Genomic DNA, 22,404 nt, shown 5'->3' on the forward strand with positions numbered 1-22,404 from the left:
TTATTTAAAAAAATAATTCAAGTTAAAAAAATATGCCTGAAATGAATGTACCATTGGAACCTCATTCTAATGAATTTTTATTCTGTTTAATTTAAGCAATTAAAAAAATGTATTAGACAAGAACTGAGTAATTCAGAAGGATTGAAAGTTTGGAGACTTTGAATGGACAACCATAATAGTAATGTCCACAAAATTAAGCCTTTGTATCTCTGTCTTTACATACTTTAAAAGTAGTTCTTTATCCTTTTGGCTCTTATAAACATTTTAAATCCTGTACAGTACTCCTATCACAGAATTATCTGCCTTCCATATTAACTGTGAACTTATCGATGAGAAGAACTTTGTCTTACTCATTCTGGTCATCTTAGTGCTTAAGAGAATGCTCTAGAAGAATACTACCACCTACCTGGTTGAGTGTAAATTGGAAAGTTTGTTTACTTTTTAAAAATTTCTCATTTTGTGCGTCTAGATGAATTAGCAACTCCTGTTAAATAACTCTACAATAAAGTTATTTCTTTCCCTTCTGAAGCCACCATTTAAACCATCTTTCCCTTGGGTCAGCACAGCAGACTCTAACTTAGCTCCAGGCCGTTCCAAAACTTGCATCACACTAGTCATGCATTGTCTAAAGATCAGTCTAACTGTATCTTCCTCCTGTTTTAAATACATTGGTACATTTGAGCACATTGCTGCAGTCACTTTGTCAATCCATCTTGATGCAGAGTCATACTATCTTTCGCTGACCCTCCATCTTTCCAAGCATGATGTCGCTTTCTAAGGAATAATCACTCCTAGGAAAGTACACCAAGTATGAGAGATGAAGATTTGCCATCTTTGCCTTCAAGAAGCACTCTGGCTCCACGTTTTCCAAGACATATCTGTTTGTTCTTTGGCAGTCCATGGGATACTCTTCTCCAACATCATAATGCAAAGGTATCAATTCTTCTGCCATCATTATTCATTGTGCAGTTCTCAGATGTGTAGCAAGTGACTGAAAAGACAATATTCTTAATCAGGTGCACCTTAGTCTTCAAACTGGCTTCATTGCTCTTCGATCTCTGACAGCAGATTTGTCAGTGCAATATGTCTCCTGATCTCCTGACTGATGGTACCAAGGATAATTAAGCTATTCAACTGTTAACCAAATGTTGGGTTGGGACCTACCAGGGACTCTACAGGAGAGAGATGAGGCAGTCTGCTTCTGTAATGATTTGTACCCATGGAAACTCTATTTGGGGCTACTCTGTACAATAAGGTTACTATAAATCAAAACAACTCCACGTTGGTGGGTTTTTGTTGGGGTTTGTGTTCTCCAGTTCCTATGCCAATGCCTGGTACAAAGATGGAACTTAGTAAATATTTCTTGAATGGTCAGTGTGATTCCTTAGTAAGGAAAAAATATTATACCTTCCTTGAGATTCCATTAGAAAACAGTTTATATTCTCAAGGAAGGGAATTAACCATGATTCATTTAATTGACTTCTTTCAGCCATGTAGCTTATTTCCAATGCTTTGCTACAAAATATGATCTAGGATTTATTTCTTTATAAGGTATGTTCTATAGAGATTAGATGAAATTCATTTTTGTTTAGGCATAATTTTCCTTAATTGTAAATTTTAATTTACACATCATGAATTTCTAAACCAGTGTATATGCTCTGAGAGGACAGGGAACAGGGACTGTAATAGACCCAATACAGGGCACGAGCCCCACAGCGTGACGTTCTATACATAGTTGTAGAATTTCATTAACTAATATTACATATTCTTTGTAAGAGAAAAATAAGCAATTCAGCTGATGAAGGATTTAAAAAGGATTCTCTAAATTTTTAGCTTTGGGAAGTATATCTGACTTCTCTCTGTCCTTCTTTCTTCACCAAACTTCCTTCAAATCCATCATTTTCCTAAGGAAAGATCATGAGTATATTTTAAACATTTTTAGTGTATGATTTCAATGCTTAGTGGTTTTCAACTTGGATCCAAAAATAGTCCTTGGCTTTACTTAGTATCCTCGACAGTTATATTTGAGGTTTTGTTCATTGCCTTTTACCCCTTACGCCTACAGTGCCCACCAGGCTATTATGAGAGCAAATCTGTTAAAAGAAGAACTAGAGGAACTGAAAATCAGTATGACTGCTTCGGAAGAGCACAAGAGCATGACTGAAGCCCAGAACAAGCATCTAGTAAGTCATACAAGTGCTTGAGATTGACATAAAGTTTACATAACTGAAATAGAAGAGGGCTTATTTTGGGCCCAAGTCAGGAGGCTGATAAATGACCTTGGTTACACTATCAAAAAGTAAAAGCAAATAGGAAAACACTCCTGTTTTATTTTCACTTATTATTAAAATTCCTTACAAGTCATTCAACTTTGTTGGTTAACCGATTGTGAAAATTGAAATTATCTGGAATGCCTCCTGAAGTTTGATAAGTGTTTCATAAACCACTTGATTTTTCAGAAATGCCTTCTTTTTCTCAAGATTTAACAAGAATCCAATAACTAAGAAGTTGCCTGGACTATTTGCTAATTAAACAAGCTTAGGCTTCCCATTTCAGAGCAATAAATCATTTAAGCTCAGCTTTAGCTAAAAATCCAGAAAAATTACTTTTACTGAAAATGTTAATTTGTTAATGAGAATATTAGTAATAATCTCCATAATCTTAATTATGCCAGGAATTGAGCAATGTTAATAATGGCATCAGGGGGGGAGTCAACTAATATTAATTTCAACTTAATAGATATCAGATGAAAAATTGGGTTTAGAGTCTCTAAGTCATTGATATGCTTGAGATAAAGATCTATTTCAGTCACCTGTAACCTTCTGCAAACCATAAAGTTTTGTTTAGGCCAACTCTTGGGAAAACTTGGCGATTAGATTTACTGAGTATCAGGCTATTATTGATTCTGTAAGTCTTTAAGAATGCTTTACAGGGAAAACTCAGTCTGTGAATCATTGAGAAGTGTCTACTCTGATAGAAAACAGATTATCCGGGAGGCTGGGCTCTATGAGGAGAAATGTGGGGTCAAGATTGGTGGACGATTTATCAACAATCTGCGTTATGCAGATGACACAACCCTGTTTGCTGAAACTGAAGAGGACCTGAAGCACCTGCTGCAGAGGGTCAAGGACTGCAGCCTCCAATATGGATTGAGGCTCAATGTCAAGAAGACAAAGATTCTCCCCACTGGATCAATTGGCAGCATCAGGATGGATGGTGAAGAGATTGAGATTGTTCACAGCTTTAGTTTCCTTGGCTCCACAGTCAACAGTCTTGGCACCAGTAGTCAGGAAATTAAAAGGCGCATTGCCATGGGAAAGTCTGCTGTTAGGGACCTCTCCAAAGTACTGAAGAGCAATGGTGTCTCTTTGGAGACTAAGGTGCATTTGTAACAGGCCATGGTCTTCACAATCACTTTTTATACATCAGAGAGTTGGACAATGACCAAGGAGGATAGAAGGAGAATTGATGCCTTTGAGCTGTAGTGCTGGAGAAGAGTATTGAGAATACCATGGACTGCTAGGAAAACAAATAGATTTGTCCTGGAAAGGGTTAAACCGGGTGGCTCCTTGGAGGCAAAGATTCTGAGGCTCCATCTAACATACTTTGGACATGTTGTGAGGAGAGACCGGTCCTTGGAGAAGGACATCATGCTTGAGAGGGTGGAGGGACAGTGCAGGAGGGGAAGGCCCTCTATGAGGTGGGTTGATTCAGTGACTGGGATAATCGGGATGGGAGTGTCGGAGACAGTGCGATTGGCACAGGACAGAGCAGAGTTTAGGGCTGTTGTACATAGGGTCGCTATGCGTCGCAAGCGACTTGACACACATAACAACAACAACAACAACATGCTTAGGAGTCAGACCAAATGAGTTCAGATCCTGACCCAAGAACCATGTAACTTTAAATCAGCCATAAAACTTCAAGCCTCTGGTCTTCATATGTAAAATGGAGATGACAATACTATCTAGTCTGAAGGGGCTACGCGAGCTGAAACAGAAAGCATTTGCTGTGCTTCTCTTACCTCCTATCTCTGGTAGCTTAGTGGTAAAAGTTACGCTACTAATCCAAAGGCACATGGTTTGAATCCACCAGATACTCCATGGAAGAAAGATGGACAATCTCCTGTGTAATAAACTGTCTCTGAAAACCCACTGGAGGGACAGCTAACAACTCTTTACTCCCAGGGCTTGATAATATTAGCTGTTGTTCAAAATCGAGTGCTAGAGACACAATCACATCCTTTTCTCTTTTAAAAAAAAAGTTCTGTTGTCACTTGAGTGAATATTTACAGAGTGTTGGTTTTCCATTCAACAATTTATGCACATATTTCTCTGCCATTGATTACAATTCTCACAACATACCAGTGATTTTCTGCAGTCCTTTCTTAGGCATCTCATTTCTGTTCACCCTTCTTTCCTGTCCCTGGGTATTCTTTCCATCTTCTTTTTAGGCTTTCTGGATCATTTAAGATTTTGCCCATTCCATCTGTCAGTACTGGCTGAAAGTTGAGTAATGGGTGACTTTTGCTCCAGGCTTAACGGACAATCAAGCACCATCGTCTTAGCATTTAGTCTGGATATGATTAGTAACCCTGATTTAATTTCTGATTTTTCGCCCCCTCTCGATGGGACTGTTTATTTCTTTTTATTGTGGTTGACAAAGCAAAAAATTATTTTTATTGTGGTTTTCAAAGCAAATTGATTTTTCATTCAATAATTCATATACATTTTATTTTATAACATAACTACAGTACATAGAATATATACTTTTCTATATCTTACCTGCAATTCTCATTTCCATTAGCCTGCCTATGCTGCCCTTCCTGCCTTCAGGACTTTACCTTTGAGCTATTGCTGCTCCTTTGACCTTCTATGTTGGTTAATTTGAAGGTGTGAGAGCCTCTCATGTGACCCAATAGGTCCGCACTTGTTTAGTTGAAAGCTGAGTCAAGGGTGAGTTTTGTTCCAGGATCAAAGTGTGACCAAAGGTCATAGTTTCAGGGGTTCCTTTAGTTTTTACTTGACTAGTAAGGTAAGCCTGATCTTTCTTATGTTTTTGAGTTTTGCTACACATTGCCCCTACTCTATCCAGGATATTCTGCTGGGATTCCTTTTAGACAGCTAAGACCGTTCAATGGGATTTCTGAAGAGCAATCAGCCATGCACCCTCTAATTCTTGTACTCTCAGTGCACAAATAAGTTTTCCATTCAACAATTCATACATACTTTTTCATGCTGTTGATTATAATCTCCACAATATTGTAGCATCCATGCCACTTTGGCTGTGTGTTTCCCAGTTCTGTTCATACTTTGTTCCTTGTTTTTTCTGCTCCTAAGCTTTGTCTCTGGGTGAATGTTGTCCTTTTTGATCCTGAATGATTGATTATACTTGGTCTTATAGCTCACCTTGTGGACCTACCTACTGTTTGGCAGAAAACAGAGCCACAGGGAAATTCACTTCCAGGCTTGAGGGATAACTGAACATCACAGCCTTAGATTCCACCAGTCTCCATCCAACCAGTGAGGTTGGTTTTACTTCTTTTATAATCATAATTTTGAGTTTTGTTCCATGTTTTTCTCCCATTCTATTAAGAATCTTCTGATTATGATCCCTTTCAGGGAAGTTGGTCGTGATAACTGGGCATCATCTCCTCATCTCAGAATCATGGATATTGAGGTTCATGAGATGTCTTAGTGCTGTGGGCTCATTCTTTCAATGCAGCTCTGATTTTCTTCTGGACAGAGACCAAGACCAACAGTTGCAACTCGGATGGTTGTTCTCACACTATTAAGACTGTGTTACTATTCACAAAAGAAAGATGTAGAGCAGTTTCTTTGTGTGTTATGTTGTTCCAATTGATTTTAATGGTTTCTAAAATGTTGGCCCTGAGCCCTCAGGTTCTACAATTCATTTCCTCAATACTTAGCTATGGCTGAGAAATATTCTTTACTTCCTTCTTCCTGTAAACTAAAATCCATAGCCATCAAGCTGATCCTGACCCATAGAAATCCCGTAGGATAGAGTAGAACGTCCCTATTGAGGTTTCCAAAGCTGTAAATCTTTACAGGGGGAAATTGCTCAATTTTTCTCCAATGAATTGACTCTTAAGTTCTAACCCCTAACCTTTCCATCAGCAGCTGTATACTTTAACCACAGCAGCATGAGAACCCTTTATTTCCCCTTGTTCGTTCTATTGTATCCATAGGTGTACTTACAGCATGTGTTAGGAAGATTGTTTGTCTAACTTGTGTGTGTTCATGGATGTACTCTCATTCACAATCGCACATCTGTTGAGCTTGTACATCTATCTATGCATTACATAAACAATCCCCAATAGCAGAAATAATAATACTTTGCATTTTATATGATTTTTAAATTTAAAAAGAATATTTAATGTTTTGTCTCATTAGTTTTCATAAAGATCTTATGAAGTAGAAGCTGAGATTACTATATCTTCATTTGTTTAAACTATTATTGTGGTGTGATTTTTGTTTTTTTCTTAAACAAAGCTGTAGGGAAACTCCAGATAGATTTTGATGGTTCAAAGTCACTAGTCTGATAATTAATGTAGCTAGCATCAGAAGTCCAGGCTGGGTTTAGAAGAGGTCATGTAGGGATATTGTAGCTAATGTTAAATGGATCTTGGCTGAAAGCAGGGAATACCAGAGGAATGTCTATCTGTGTTTTCATTTATTATGCAAAGGCCTTTGACTGTGTGGATCATAACAAACTGTGGCTGACTCTGAGAAGAATGGGAATCCCAGAACACTTGATCGTTCTAATGCGAAACCTACACTTGGACCAAGAGGCAGTCATCAGAATGGAGCAAGGAAACACTGCATGGTTCAAAATTGGGAAGGGCGTATGCCAGGGATGTGTCCTGTCTCCACACCTTTTCAACCTGTATGCAGAACAGATTATCCAGGAGGCTGGGCTCTATGAGGAGAAATGTGGGGTCAGGATTGGTGGAAGATCTATCAACAATCTGCGTTATGCAGATGACACAACCCTGCTAGCTGAAACTGAGGAGGACCTGAAGCACCTGCTGCAGGGGGTCAAGGACTGCGGCCTTCAGTATGGATTGAGGCTCAATGTCAAGAAGACAAAGATTCTCACCACTGGACCAACTGGCAGCATCAGGATGGATGGTGAAGGGATTGAGATTGTTCACAGCTTCAGTTTACTTGGCTCCACAGTCAACACTCTTGGCACCAGCAGCCAGGAAATTAAAAGATGTATTGTGATGGGAAAGTCTGTTGTTATGTATCTCTCCAAAGTACTGAAGAGCAATGGTGTCTCTCTGGAGACTAAGGTGCATATGATACAGGCCATGGCCTTTGCAATCCCTTGTGCATCAGAGAGTTGGACAATGACCAAGGAGGATAGAAGGAGAATTGATGACTTTGAGCTGTAGTGCTGGAGAAGAGTATTGAGGGTACCATGGACTGCTAGGAAAACAAACAGATTAATCCTGGAAAGGGTTAAACCGAGAAACTACCTGGAGGCAAGTATTCTGAGGTTCCATCTAACATACTTTGGACATGTTGTAAGGAGGGACTGGTCCTTGAGAGGGACATCATGCTTGGAGGGACAGCACAGGAGAGGAAGGCCCTCTCTGAGGTGGATTGATTCAGTGACTGGCGTAATCGGGATGGGTGTATTGGAGACAGTGCGATTGGCACAGGACAGAGCAGAGTTTAGGGCTGTTGTACATAGGGTTGCTATGAGTTGCAAGCGACTTGATGGCACATAACAACAACAAGCAGCATCGGAATCCAGATAATTAAATAAATTTTTTAATAATAATTTAAAATTATGTCCCTTAGAGAGGGACATCATGCTTGGGAGGGTGGAGGGACAGCGCAGGAGAGGAAGGCCCTCTATGAGGTGGATTGATTCAGTGACTGGGATAATTGGGATGGGAGTGTCAGAGACAGTGTGATTGGCACAGGACAGAGCGGAGTTTAGGGCTGTTGTACATAGGGTCGCTATGAGTCGCAGGCGACTCGACGGCACATAACAACAACAACAACAACAATTTAAAATTAATGACAAATTACTTTTTATATTCACGTATACTGGTAACAGTGAGTCTTGAGAAAGCCATCGCTTCAAATAGAGAATTACAACCTGTGATTTCAGTATGCTGAGTTCACAGAGGTGAGGTGAAGTAGCAGTAGGGAAAATCACATTGTCCCTTTTTTTTGTTTGTTTTGCTTTCTTTTCCCTTTCCTAATTGTGATAGAAGGACCTCTGGAAGTCTGTTCCATGGGGAGGTGCACTGTTAACTCAAAGTCTAAGCTCCTCTGTTGGTTCCAGTTCACCAGTGAAAGTTGGATAGTCTCCTCTTGTGCAGTTTACAGCCTCAGAATCCCATTGGAGGGTCAGCTGTGCGTTGTTTTCAACTCTACAGCAATGAGCAAATTGCCACAGTTGAATTAAGAAGAAAGACTTTTTACCAATTTCCAAGAAACTTTAAGCTAAAGCTTTAATTAACATTATGTTGAAGATATTTTAAAATCTAGGTCTTTTTGTCTGTAATATGCTAATGCTATATGTAAACTAAGTAAAGGGAAAGAATGTCCATAATCTTAGAGGCAAATGTGTCATATATTTCTAAATTTCTTAATAACTTTCAAAATATCTTTTTCTTTGTAAACTAGGAGAGAGAAAATCGAGATTTGATTATTGAGATTCAAATTCTCCAACAAGAGGTAGGTTAAAACTGTTAAACACGTGAATAAACATTTTGAATCAATTAAATCATGAGTTAATGAAAAACCATGTGAATATTTAGAGTCCTGTAAACTAGGGTAATTCGTCTTTCTGTAAGAATGTTCATGTATGGACAGATGTATCTTATTTTCTAGTTATCTATGAATGCAGTGGGAATAAGGGACTTATATTTAAGATGAAATAAAATTTTTGCTATGTGCGGTCAAGTTGCCTGCTACTCATAGCAACCTTATGTACACTAGCTCTGAACCCTGCCCCATCCTGAGCCAGTCTCACTGACTCCAACATATCTACCCCAGATATTATTAGAAAATTTTCCATGGAAAGAACACTGAGCTAGGAGGCAAAAATCCAAGCTCTTGAGCCTAAGACCTGGTTCTTGAGTTTGATGCGAGTGTGATAGTGGGGAAGCCATTTTTATCATTAAAACCTGCTCTATATGGTGATTTTTAATATTAGATAAAATAATACAAGTCAAGTCATTTGGCAAACCATAATGTACTCCGTACATGTTAGGAAGTAGTATAATCTCTTTTTTAAAAAAGGAATCATTTTATGCAAAATTGAAGCAACATAATTACTGTATTAAGAAAGCAGACAACAGCTAGTAGTAAATTACTGTTTTGAGTGGAACGTTCCTTACAGACGTGTTTTGAATACTAAGTGTCATGCACAATTTTTATCATGACTCTACATTAGACTTTCAGAAGTATTTACTAGGTTGTACTGTATAATTGTATTATTCAAAATGTGGGCCAAGTAAACTTTTTTTTTTTTTTGAGGAGGGAGTTGGAAAGCAACAAATAAAGATAGGAAAGAAATCCTTTCTTAGATTCTGGTACATTGTAGCTATACCACCAAGGTTTTCTGAAAGATTGTTTTATGACTGAACTTCTTAATTTTTTTTTCTCCCATATATTTAAGTTGAGTGACTAAGACCAAATAATTACACCAAACCAATTTAGAATTGAAATAACAGGAACTAATTTACATAACTTTACATTACTTCATTATGAGATTGCAATGCAAATATTGATATATTTTAAAAATGCATACAAATATCACTGCTAGCTAAGATTCCCTCAGGAGGCAAAAATCTGACACATTGTAAAGAACAGCCTGTAACTGGCTTGGCCATGATCTAAGTTACTTTATTCATTCCTTTATCTAGCATACATTCATTTGGAGGCTTCTCTCTGGTTTGTTAAAAGCTTTCACAAAACAGCCCATGTAAAGCTGGCATGTTAGATGAGAAAGGAAAGGCAGAAAATAGGAAAATGAGGCTGAGATGCAATTTAAACTGGAGTAGTTAGAAAAAGCAACACTAAAAATTTAACCATTAAAAAAAAAACAACTGGGAGAGAAGGATGTGTGTTCTCATCAGAAGAAATGATAAATTCAAGGTCATGTGGGTGCAGCCTGCCTGCTCTGCTTAAGAGACTGTGGTGCCTGATGTTGGAGCAGACAGGGTAAGTGACAAGAGATGGAGTCAGAGAGGTGCAAAAAATCAGGCACCCAGCTTATTGGTGTTATAAAGATGTAGCCATCATATTGAGTGTAATTGGAGCTATGGTAGGTGTTTGAGCACAGGAATGACATACAAAAATTTATGGGTTTTTTTTTTTATGAAGAAACTTCATCTATTAGGTTGAGAACTGAATGTAGCGACACTAAATAAGCAGTAAGACCGCCAAATAAGAGGGTGTTGTAGTGATCTGAGGAACTTTTTTTTATGTAGCAACTTAATTGCTGGGCTCTAACTCAAAGGTCAGCAGTTCAAACCTATCAACTGCTCCATGGAAGAAGGATGGAATGTCTCCTGGTATTCATATTGCCAGTCTCAGACTGAGGGAGGATTTTCATAAGTTGGAATAGACTGGACAACAGTGAGTCTGGTCTGTAATAGTGTGATAGGGGCTGTGGTAACACCAAGGCTAAAGCATTTGGTTGCTAACAAAAAGTCACTGATTCAAAACCACTCCCTGTCCTGTGGGAGAAAGATAAAGCCATCTGCTTCTGTAAAGATGTACAGCCTTAGAATCCCGAAGGGGCAGTTCTCTGTCCTACACAGTTGTTGTGAGTTGGAACCGACTTGGTGGCAGTGGGGTCTGGAATAGTCCAGGCAGAAGCTGATAGTAGCTTGAACTGATGCAGTAACAGTTTACAAGTGGAGATAAATCAACAGACTTTGTACATGTTCAAAGATATTAAATTTTCAAATGGAAGGTTTTCTGATGGTTATTATTGTTACCTTGTCTCAGAGAAATAAGATACAAATTTAGCCACTGAGAGTGAGGATACTGGAAATGGGAATGGAAATTTGAGAAATAAGAATCTATAAAATGGTTAGTAGCCTAGGGACAAAAAGATGGGCAGACATTCTAAAGGCACTCAGTTCAAATCTCCTCCTGTGTGATTAACTTGCCTCTGGAAACCAGCTAGAGGACCAGCTCTGGGTTGGGTCCAGCTCAATGGTACACAACAACAAGGCCAGGGATTGGAAACTTCTTTTTTTTCCCTTATAAAGAGCTGGATTGTAAATATTTTAATCTTTCCTATCCAAAAGGCCTTTGTCAGGGTACTTACCTCAGCCATTGTGGTATGAAAACAACCATAGACAAATGAGCACAGCTGTGTTCTGGCACAAATTTAGTTATAGAAACAGGTGGTTAGCTAGATTTAGCCTGGGCAACGGAAATAATTTATCTACCCATGATTTATGTAAGTGACAATGTAAGTGGAATAAAATTAGATACTATAATCACCTTTTTAGTAATCATTGATGTTAAAGATAATAAATGTAACATGTAGTCTGTAAGCTTGGTTATATTCTTTCTTTCACTATGCTTATGAAAGAATGCAGTGGAGTGATGGTTGTTGAATGCCTTCAATGCTGGTTCAGAGTGACTCCATGTGATAGAGTAGAACTGATATGTTGCAATCACCTTTATAAAAGCAAATCACTAGGTCTTTTGTGTTGTTACTGCGTAGATTCTAATAAACTTTTAATTAGCAGCTGAAAGTGGACTGTTGAAGCTATCAGAGTTCCTTATAGAGGGATAAGTAGGCTGAATTTATGCAAATAATAAATGAAAGTGAAGAAAGAAGTTGAGGAGGTGTGGAAAGAAGTGATGATAAAGATCATGCATAGAAGAATTTAAGCTGATTCAAGAGGTGTTTGAATTTATGAGTAGGTTGAGGATAATAAAATGATTGCAGTGGGTTTTAGACTTTAGGGGAGGTGAAGGTTTGTGTGTTATAAGGGCAGTAATCTAGAAAGTTAAGAGGTGGTTCTTAAAGAGTGATGTGTTTGCAATTAAAATATTTCTTGTTGGTAATATAACCCTTTGAAGAATATTTTTTAAAATTAACCATTTGAAGAATAGGAATGCAATAATCCTTCGACAGTAAGATGGTCAGAGTGAGTAGCTGAGGTGGAATTGATGCTAACAAGGGTCACCTGAGACTAATCCTGAGTGGTTGTGTTGAAAGGGTTATTCTATTGTTTGGACAAAGTCTAGTGTTGTCTCTTCGTTTAAAACATATTAAAAGCAATGTTAATGTTAAAGTCACAAGAGAAAGACAGACAATTTCTTCCTGTGCAGTTTGCTGCCTCTGATATGTCAATAGAGGGTCAGCCATGGGTCATTTCTGACTGGACAACACACACTAACAACCATGATGAAACTACCCTTTCCTGAGGCAAACTTTGATTGTAATGTTCTTTTACTATTCCTAGTACTAAATTGGAAATGCTATCTTCTTTTCTATTAGAATACCAAGAATCTTATGGATATAGATAGACTGGAAAAGAAGATTGAGGAATTATCCAAAACTGAGACAGAACACCAAGTAAGCACTTCCCAACTACTGGTAAAAATATTTTCCTCTGTTGAACCAATAATACTCTCTTAAGAATTTGTATGTTTAAAACAACTATGAGATATCATCTCACCCCAGTCAGAATAGCAAAATTTAACAGAGTAACAAACCACAAATGCTGGTGAGATTGTGGGAAAACTGTTGGTGGGAGTGTAAAATGGTGCATCCACTATGGAAGGCTGTATGGAGCTTTCTCAAGAAGTTGCAAACAGAAATACTGTTTGGCCCAGCAATTCCTCTACTGGGAATATACCCTAAAGAAACCATAACTGTCACCCAGGCAGATACATGCACACCCATGTTTAATGTGGCTTTGTTCACAATAGCAAGGAATTGGAAACAAACTAAGTGCCCAGCAACAAACGAATGGATAGAGAGGCTGTGGTATATTCACACAACGGAATACTACACTGCATTGAAAAACAAGGAACTCATGCAATATTATTCAAATGGGTAACCCTGGAGGACATTATGCTGAGTGAAATATCTCAGTCCCAAAAGGGCAAATACTTCATATTGCCACTGTCGTAGAAAAGGACTGACATCAAGGTTGGGGTGAGACTGAGAAAAAGTGGATAAATTATGTATATTGCATTGAAACAGATGAGAGATAGAACAGTTTAAAAGTTATATATGATTGGGTATTATGCTCATGACAAGAGTCCAGAATAAAGGCTGCATAGTGGAGTGTACTCAGGGGACAGGGAGGATTGTATACCAATAAAAGAATGTTTCTTCTACTTTCAAAGAGAAGAGCGAACTGGGGGGTGAGGGAGGAGAGGGTTGGGCAGGGAGAAAAATGCAACATTGAATGAATGGAAATCCAAAATCCCTGTAAATATTCACCGAAATTAATAAAATAAAATTTAAAAAAAGAAGAAAAAGAGATCATTATTAAAAAAAAAAGAACAGAGTCGAGTTTAGGACTGTTTTACATAACAACAATATCCTGTCAAACTTTGCCACTGCTACTGGAGTGAGATGGTATCTCATTGTGGTCTTGATTTGCATCACTTTCATTGCCAGTGATCTTATGATGCTTTTTGTTGTAAATGGAAGGGGATAGACGTAAGTGATTTGTTTAACATATGTTTTAAAATAACTCCAAGAAATTCATTAAAGCTACTTTATAATTATAACAAAAAAGGAATTTGCATGATTTAGTCACACATAAACTTTAGCTTTACATTCTTAAATTTGTATTCCTCAAAATTTGATTACATAAAAAAGTGGTTTCTAGCTTAATGTGATTCATATGTCATAAATTAAAATTATATCATTCAATGCTTATTTTCAAGTAAAGATTTTTATTTATAAAATTCCTTTTAAAATGAAACTTGTATAAAGAATTTATTTTTGCTCCCTCACCCCCAAGGAACAATATTTGTGCAACAATACTCAAAATACATAAAACTCCACACAGTTTGACTCGGACCTGGAAGCACAGTCCTAACAACAAACCCAATTCAATGCTGTTTGGTATACTCACAATTGTACAATCAGCACTAAAATTTATAAGCTCTTTGTTACCCCTAATAAGAAACCCATCCCATTTATCATCACTCCTTTCCCCCCTTTCTAAATAACTGTTAATGTAGATTTGCCTATTGTAGATATTTCATATTCATAGAAGTATAAATATGTGACATTTTTGTGACTTTTTTCTCAGCATAATATTTTCAAGGTTCATTCACATTAAAGTACATGTTGTTGTTGTGTACCATTGATTGGAACCAGCTCATAGCTGACTTTCCAGAGGGTTCTCAGAGCAATCGATCACATGGGAGGAGATTGCCCTTGTTAATACCATAGATCAGCTAGTGGATTCAAACAGTGTGCCTTAGGGTTGGCAACACAGCTCCTTACCACTAGGCTACTAGTGTTGTTTTATTGTTAGGGGCCATTGAGTCAAATATGACTCATCAAGACCCTATGAACTACAGACCTGAACCCTGTCCTATTCAATGTCATCCCCATCATCTCTGACACACTTAATACCATTGTTGCAGATATTGTGTCATTCAATCTCATTAGGGGTCTTTGCCTCCCTTGCTGATCCTCCTCTGTTCCAAAGATGATGTCCTTTTCCAAGGAATAGCCTCTCTCAGCAACATGTCCAAAGTATGAGAGATGAAGCTTTGCTTTCTTTTGTCTTCAAGAAGCACTCTGGCTTTACTTTTTCCAGGACATTATCTGATTGTTCTTTAGGCAGTCCTTGGATATTCAATATTCTTCTCTACCACCACAACTCAAAGACATCAACTCTTCTGTCTTCCTTATCATTCAACAGCTCTCAGGTGTACAGCAAATGATTGAAAACACAATGGCCTGAATCAAATAGGCCTTTGTCTTAAAACTAACATCATTGTTCTTAGTATTTCGGAGAGGTCCCTGACAGAATACATCTTCTGATGGCTGGTACCAAGAGTGTTGATTGTTGATCCAAGTAAAATGAAATCATTGACAACTTCAGTCTTTCTTGGTCTATCATGATGTTATCTCTTGGCCCAGTGGTGAAGACTTTTGTTTTCTTAATGTTGAGATGTAATTAGTATTGAAAGCTGTACTCATTGATCCTTTGCAGCAAGTGTTTCAAAGCTTCGTTTTCAGCAAGGAAGTTCGTATCATCAAGATAACACAGTTTGTTGATGAATCTTCCTCTGGTCCTAATGCCATATTTCTCTTCATAGTGTCCAGCTTCACAGATTATTTGCTCAGGACACAAACTAAATAAGTATGGAGAAAGGATACAACCATGACACACATCTTTCCTGATTTTAAGCTATTCAGTGTTCCCTTGCTCTGTTCAGACAAAAAGCTTCTTGGTCTAGTTATAAATTTCATATGATCACAATTAAGTATTCGGATAGTCCCATTTTTCTCAATGTTTGCAGTAGTTTTTTATAATCCACACAATCAGATGTCTTTGCATTGTCAATAAAATACAAATAGACATTCTTCTGGTATTTTCTGACCTCAGCCAGAATCCATCAGACATCAGCAGTGACATGCCTGTTGCCACAGCCTTTTCTAAATCCAGCTGGAACTTCTGGCAGTTTTCTGTCAATGTACTGTTCTTCCTGTTTGGGGATGATCTTCAGCAATATTTTGTTTGCATATGATATTAGTGATATTTTTCAATAAATTCCACATTCTATTGTATCACCTTCTTGGGGAATGGGGACAAATAACTCTTCCAGTTAGATGGCCAGACAGCTGTCCTCCATATTTCCTGGCATAAACTGGTGAGCATGTCCAGGGTGGCATCTATTCATTTTAACCAGGTATTCCTCATCCCTCAAAAATTCCTGGGGCCTTATTTTTTGTTCATTCCTTGACTGTAACTTGACTTTTATTCATATGGTACTCCCTAGAATTTTTTCAGGGTTGACCAGTTCTTTTAGGTACAGTGACTAGGTGTATTTCTTCCATTTTCTTTTGATGTTTCTTGAAATATTGAAGATTTTGCCCATACAGTTTTTCAGTATTGTAACTCATGGCTTATAATTCCCTCCCCACCCCATTCCATCAGTTTGAGAAATGATGAGCTAGCTCTTCCATTTTCCCCCCCTCTGACTCCAGTTCTTTGCATATTTTCTTATAATGTTTTGCTTTGTCTTTTCAAGCTGCCCTTTGAAATCTCTGTGAAGTTCTTGGACTTTAGTATCTCTATCTTTTGTTTTAACTTCTTGGTTCTCAAATGCATTTTTTAAAAAGTCTCTTCTGATAGCCATTTTAGTTTTTTCTTTCTCCTCTGTGTTTGTAATGAGTTTTTGCTTATAGCTTATATTCTTGCTTATAGCATATATCAGTACTTCATTTCTTTTAATGGAAATAAACCATTTCATTGTATAAACATAACATATTTTATGAATATGTTAATTAGCTGACGGATATCCAGGTTGTTTTTACTTTTTTTACTCTCATGAATAATGTGTAATAGCAATGTGGTAGGCGTGGAGGTACCAGAGTATAACTTATACTGACTTTATCGACAGCATCAGCAGCACAAAGAAAATTCCAGATTCCAGTGTGGTCACCCCATGCTCCTTCCCTTCTTTATTAATTCTACTATCAATCATCCTTCTCACAGCTCTCATTGGTTTTTCTGCTGGGTTCAATAATTTATTGCCATGACCACATAGAACTCATAGACAATACTCACAATTATAGAGTTTATTTGGAAAGTAGCAGATAATAATTTCATTTTGAAACACTCAGAACCCAATTCTGGAATCTTTAAAGCCTCTTCTCAGGTGTGTATGCTGGTAGTCCTTCCTCTGACCCTCAACCTCGAAGTCTATGTGGTCATGGCAGGTGTGATGGCAAAATTGACCAATTGTCAAGTTACTGTTTTATGCATATTTTATCTGCATGATTCCAAAAGGTAGCATTTATTTTATTTACAATATCAGAAGCTGTCCAATTTATTTGTAGGTCTGTAATTCTGATATTTGCATACTTCTTCTTAGTCGTGTCCTAAGTTGCAGACCAATGACTAGAAAAGTCATACTGAGTAATTCATGATAACATATGCTGCTTTAGATATTTATATGTAAGTTTTAAAAGAAATATTCTTTCTCCCGTCTTTCTTGAATATACAACCTAGCGTAAAATTACTGGGTCATATGATAACTCTTTATTTGCTCTTTAGAGGAACTTGCAGATTGATTTTCCAAAGTGGCAGAGATATTTTGTACTCCCAACAGCTATGCATAAGGGTTCAACTTTTTCAATAATATCATTTTTAGCACTTGTTATTATGGACAATTTTTATTGTAATGGTATTTGTTTTTTATTTTTATTGTGTTATTTATCTTTCTAATTATAATGATAATTTATAATTTAAGACTATAGAATTTTATAATTCCCTAATTCAGAAAATATTTTAGATTATGCACCATCTTGAAGCTGAAAAATGAGGAGAGATGGGAAAATTCTCTCCTTGACTTAATTGAGGAACTTTGCAAAATTTTTATTACGTTGCATTTACAAAACCATATTTATATCTGTCCAAGGTTCTTATCAGGAAATATAAGACAGCAATTAATAAATTAATGAGTTTAGATCTCCATTACTATTTTTCTATGGTTTTATTTGAATACTGTTTTGTTGTTTGTTTTAGCTTATATCTTAAATAACATGTTTAAATTTCATGTCTCTGAATTTTTCAAGTTTCCTATTAGAAACTTAAATTCAGTACGCATTTATATATCAGAATAGCTATAATTTAAGCTAATTAAAACTAATTTTAATTAAAACTAGCTTTACATTAGAAATAATTGTCATAGAAAACACTACTCTTACTAAACTAGTGGGGTCAGAAAGTGCAAGTTCATGTCCTATTCTCATCTCAAACAAGAAGGTAATCTCTTTAAGTCTCAGATTTTTAATCTAAATACTGTTTACTGTATATTACATTAAGTTCGTTGGGAAATTCATATGAGATTGTTATGTGAAAATACCTTTAAAACTGTCAAGCAAACCAAAAATACTCATAGCTATTGTTTTTAAGTTGATCCTTACTCATAAGACTATTAAAATATGTAACAATTCAACTTCTGAATATGTAATTATTTTTCTAGATTTTCAATTCTATCAATGTAAATATTAATTATATTTAAAAATATGAAAATTATATATCAAGAATGATTTTTGTTTCAATACAATGGACATGTACTTAATTTGAATTTGCTGTAAGAAATCTTGAACATTTTTTTAGTTTTGTTTTTAAAGAAAGAAGAACATGCTATATCACCATATAGAGACCACATAAATGATTTTTAGATACTCCTTTTCACCAAAAAAAGTACAGACTCTGTTTATCTTCTTGCTGTATGATGTGCTGACCAGTGGAAATGTACTTGACTGGAGCTATAGACTCACATTCTTGGCTCAACTCTGTGTGTAACATTGGAAAAGTCTCTGAATGATGTTGAGCTCTCATTTTTTACTGGTAAAATGAAGATGATGACGCTTACCCCTAGAATTGTGAGGCAGGTATAGAGAAGTCTTTTGTAAAATGAAAAACACATATAGGCCAAAGATGTTTCACAAGTGTATCTTCCTTACAACTAATGTTGTGTCACAATCTTTTTCCAAATCAGGATCTCATGACTTTTCTTAATTTCTTTGTTTATTTCAGATACAGTTACACACTTATGAGATGACTTTACTTAATAAAGATGAGAGTTTGAAAAAGGTTAGTACTCTTTGTTCCTATGAAGGGTTCCTGTTGTTGTGTGCCATTAATTCAGGATCAACTCATAGCTGTCCATCCAGCCTGTTTTATAGTTGATTAAAAAAAAATTTAAATGATAGGAAAGTGGAAAGAAAAGAAGCAAAAAACAATGAAGGAAGAAAGGAAGGAAATCTCTCCCTGTTTCCGGTGATCAGAGCCTATCTCATAACAAAACACATTAATACTGAGATGCTGATTGTGGTAGCTCTAAGATACACCAGAGTACCAGTATAAAATAATAAACATCTTTATTCCAAGATGGAGAAGTGAACAAAAAGTCCTATTTTCAGTTTTATTTCCCCTTTTATGAAAGTAAAGCAGTTCTAAAGAGATAATTATGGTCCAGTGGATGTTGAGCATAACACAAAGTATTGGGGTCATTTTGTCTCTTCATTATGCACATTTTCTAACATCGTGTAATGATATTATAGTACAACTGACTGCTTGTTTCCTTCTTAACTTTGGTCTTTTCAATATTCTGCATTCTTATTCAGCCCTCACTAAGTATTCATGGAGCACCTCCCATGTGCCAGGCATTGTGATAGTCATGAAATAAAATTATAGATCAGACATTCCCATACCTTCTCGTCTTGGAGCACAAAGCTTTGATTTTAGCACAAGGGGGTAAGGACTTGCAGCACCAAGGCAAAGGTGGTTGATGTTATGTGCTATCAAGTCACTTGAGACTCACTCATAGTGACCCTGTGTACAACAGCCTTAAACCCTGCTCTATCCTGTGCCAATCTTATTGTCTCCAACGCACCTACCCCCATTACCGCGGTCACTGAATCAATCCGTCTCACTGAGGGTCTTCTTCTCCAGTGCTGTCCCTCCACCCTCCCAAGGATGACATCTTTTTCCAAGGACTGGTCTCTCCTTGCAACATGTCCAAAGTATGTCAGACGCAGCTTCAGAATCCTTGCCTCTAAGGAGCAGCCTGGCCTAACCCTCTCCAGGTTGAACCTGTTCATTTTCTTAGTAGTCCATGGTATATACAATACTTTCTCCAACACCACAGCTTAAAGGCATAAATTCTCCTTCTATCATCCCTAGTCACTATCCAGCTTTCTGATGCATAGCAAGTGTTTGCAAAGACCATGGCATGTATGAGATGCACCTTAGTCTCCAGATTGATATCATTGCTCTTAAGTACTCTGGAGAAGTCTCTGACAGCAGACTTTCCCAACACAATACAGTTACTCGAGGAAGAAAGACTGACAAACTGCTTCAGCACTATTTATATCTTCTGAAAACCTACTGGAGGGTCAGCTATGAATCAACTCTGATTCATCATTAGTGAGTGAGTGGTAAATGAAACTGGATAAAATTGGTTACCTTACAAATGCACTATAGTTCTTTGAAAAGCAATATTGTGTTTTTACATGAAGAGGTCATGCTTGGGAGGGTGGAGGGACAGTGCAGGAGAGGAAGGCTCTCAATGAGATGGATTGACAGGAGTCACCTGTCAAGATTAAATTCCTAATCAAAAAACAGAGTCTGGATCAGTTTTCAAACAGTAACATTGGTAAAACGTCTTTTAACTATTGGGCATGCACAGTTTTTCATCCTAATTGATACGGCACTTTGGTACAGTATTGCTTTCTTACCTAATGGTAAGAAGCTGCACTGTAATCATAAAGGCACATGGTTCAACTCCACCAGATGCTTTGCAGGAGAAGGATGGGCAATCTCCTTTCATGCAATTAAGTGCTCTGCAAACCTACTGGAGGGTCAGATATGGGTTGGTTATGACTCGACAGCACATAACCATCAATATTATTTGGTGGACACATTAATTTCTCAATAATTGTCTCTTCTATTTTTCAGAGAGATTTACATATAGAAGAACTTAAATCAACCATCATAGAATACAGTACCATTATAGAGGTATATCATTGTAATCTTACAGCTTGTTAAGTAGAATTCTTAAATATAAACATAAATTCTGCTCTAGAGTAACTTGTAGGGCCTACTGTTGTATGTGATTACAGAACTTACGAGGGGATAAAACCAAACTGGATTGTGAGTTACAGCACTTGCAACAGGAACTCCTTGTGTGAGTACAGAATGGCTCCTTTTCAACCTTCCCTCTAGCGTCTCTAATTTGCCTCCCCATCTATATGTAGTTCTTTGAATGTGCCCGACTATTGTCTTCTGGAACTTTTTATATGATAAAGCCTCTCCTTTTTTCCGTAAGAACTTTTTGCTTTTCCCTTATTTTGAGATTAATCTGTGTGTATGTTGCTTACCTCTTACTTAATACATATCCCGTTATAATCATTTATGTATGAACATGTGTAAAACACTAGTTCATAGTCAACGGAAGTCACTCAGATAACAAAAATAATTGAAGTTAATGGTGTAAATTCAATCTGCCTCTCACACATCTACAACGTGTGAGAGGCAGATAAGAAAAAGGCATTACCCAGTTAAAGACGTATGTATTCAATCTATCCTAGCCAATTGTTAAGTCAATAACGTATGGACTCATATGGTCAGACCTTCTAATTTGAAAAGAAAGAAAGAAATCTAGACTTTTAGTGAAAATTTCTAGTTGTTAACTGTTTACCATGATTAAAATATGCAGCCTTCTTATTTGACATGTCCTAGAGTCACAAGTCTATAAAAGCTCTTGTAGACAAAGACTATTTCTTACTTCTCTCTTGCACACAGCACACAATGTATAACATGATGATTTGTGATAAGTGAACCTCATTCTTATGATCTAAACATAATATTGGAGGCACATCTAATTAAACCAAGCTATTATTTTTGTTCTTTCAAGAAATGGGATCCAGTTGAATGTTAGTGGAGAATATAATAGTATCATCTCTAAAGAAGAAAATTCCTTGCACAGTGAACTTATTCTTGCTCAGTCTGCAGAGGTAGGTAACGATCATCAGATTGAGAGCAAGCACAAATAATAACAAAATGCAATAGCTTCCTGTGAAGTGAGTTCCCATAGCTTGCTGAAAGTCTCCAATGACCCACTGAGGGAAGCTTTTGATAGTTTTTAGAGTTCGACTTGAGAATCTCAACCTTGCAACTACATTGTGTATGTTAATGTTAAAGAATGGTATGCATATTAATGCTTTAATGAAAACTTAATTTGCTGTGTAAATTTTGACTTAATCATGGAATATACCCCAAGAAAATGAGAACTGAGGCTCAAACAGAAACTTGTACACCAATGTTCATAGCAGCATAATTCAGCATCACAAGAACATGGAAACAGCCCAGATGTCCAAGCACAAATGAATGGATTGAGAAGTTGTAGTACATTCATACAATGGAATCCTATGCAGCACGCAGAAGCAATGGTTTTGTAAATTACTACTTAACTTGGGAGGAACTGGAGAGCATTATGCTGAGTAAACTCAGTCCCACAGGACAAATACTGTAAAATACCATTATTGTTGAAGCATTTATTGATGAAACTCAGGCTAGGATTCATCATAGATTAGAACTCAGATAGAAAAATAAAAATTCTTACTTTGATGCCAATAAGCACAATCATGATAAATGAAGAAAAGTAAGATTGA

General features: G+C 36.9%; 1 protein-coding gene across 1 annotated transcript in view; it reads left to right on the top strand.

The window, feature by feature from the left end:
- The window catches only part of LOC102870330 (myosin-3-like), a 154,129-nt gene that overhangs the window by 17,646 nt on the left and 114,079 nt on the right, over window positions 1-22,404 (top strand). Inside the window, exons 7-13 of the mRNA XM_006897220.1 lie at window positions 2,066-2,183; window positions 8,667-8,717; window positions 12,514-12,591; window positions 18,767-18,823; window positions 20,690-20,749; window positions 20,854-20,918; window positions 21,648-21,747. Of these exons, the coding sequence (XP_006897282.1) occupies window positions 2,066-2,183; window positions 8,667-8,717; window positions 12,514-12,591; window positions 18,767-18,823; window positions 20,690-20,749; window positions 20,854-20,918; window positions 21,648-21,747 (529 nt within the window). The remainder of the gene's footprint in view (window positions 1-2,065; window positions 2,184-8,666; window positions 8,718-12,513; window positions 12,592-18,766; window positions 18,824-20,689; window positions 20,750-20,853; window positions 20,919-21,647; window positions 21,748-22,404) is intronic.

The sequence above is a fragment of the Elephantulus edwardii genome, unplaced genomic scaffold, assembly GCF_000299155.1.
Source record: "Elephantulus edwardii isolate Elephantulus edwardi_28Jun2011 unplaced genomic scaffold, EleEdw1.0 scaffold00206, whole genome shotgun sequence".
NCBI lineage: Eukaryota > Metazoa > Chordata > Mammalia > Macroscelidea > Macroscelididae > Elephantulus > Elephantulus edwardii.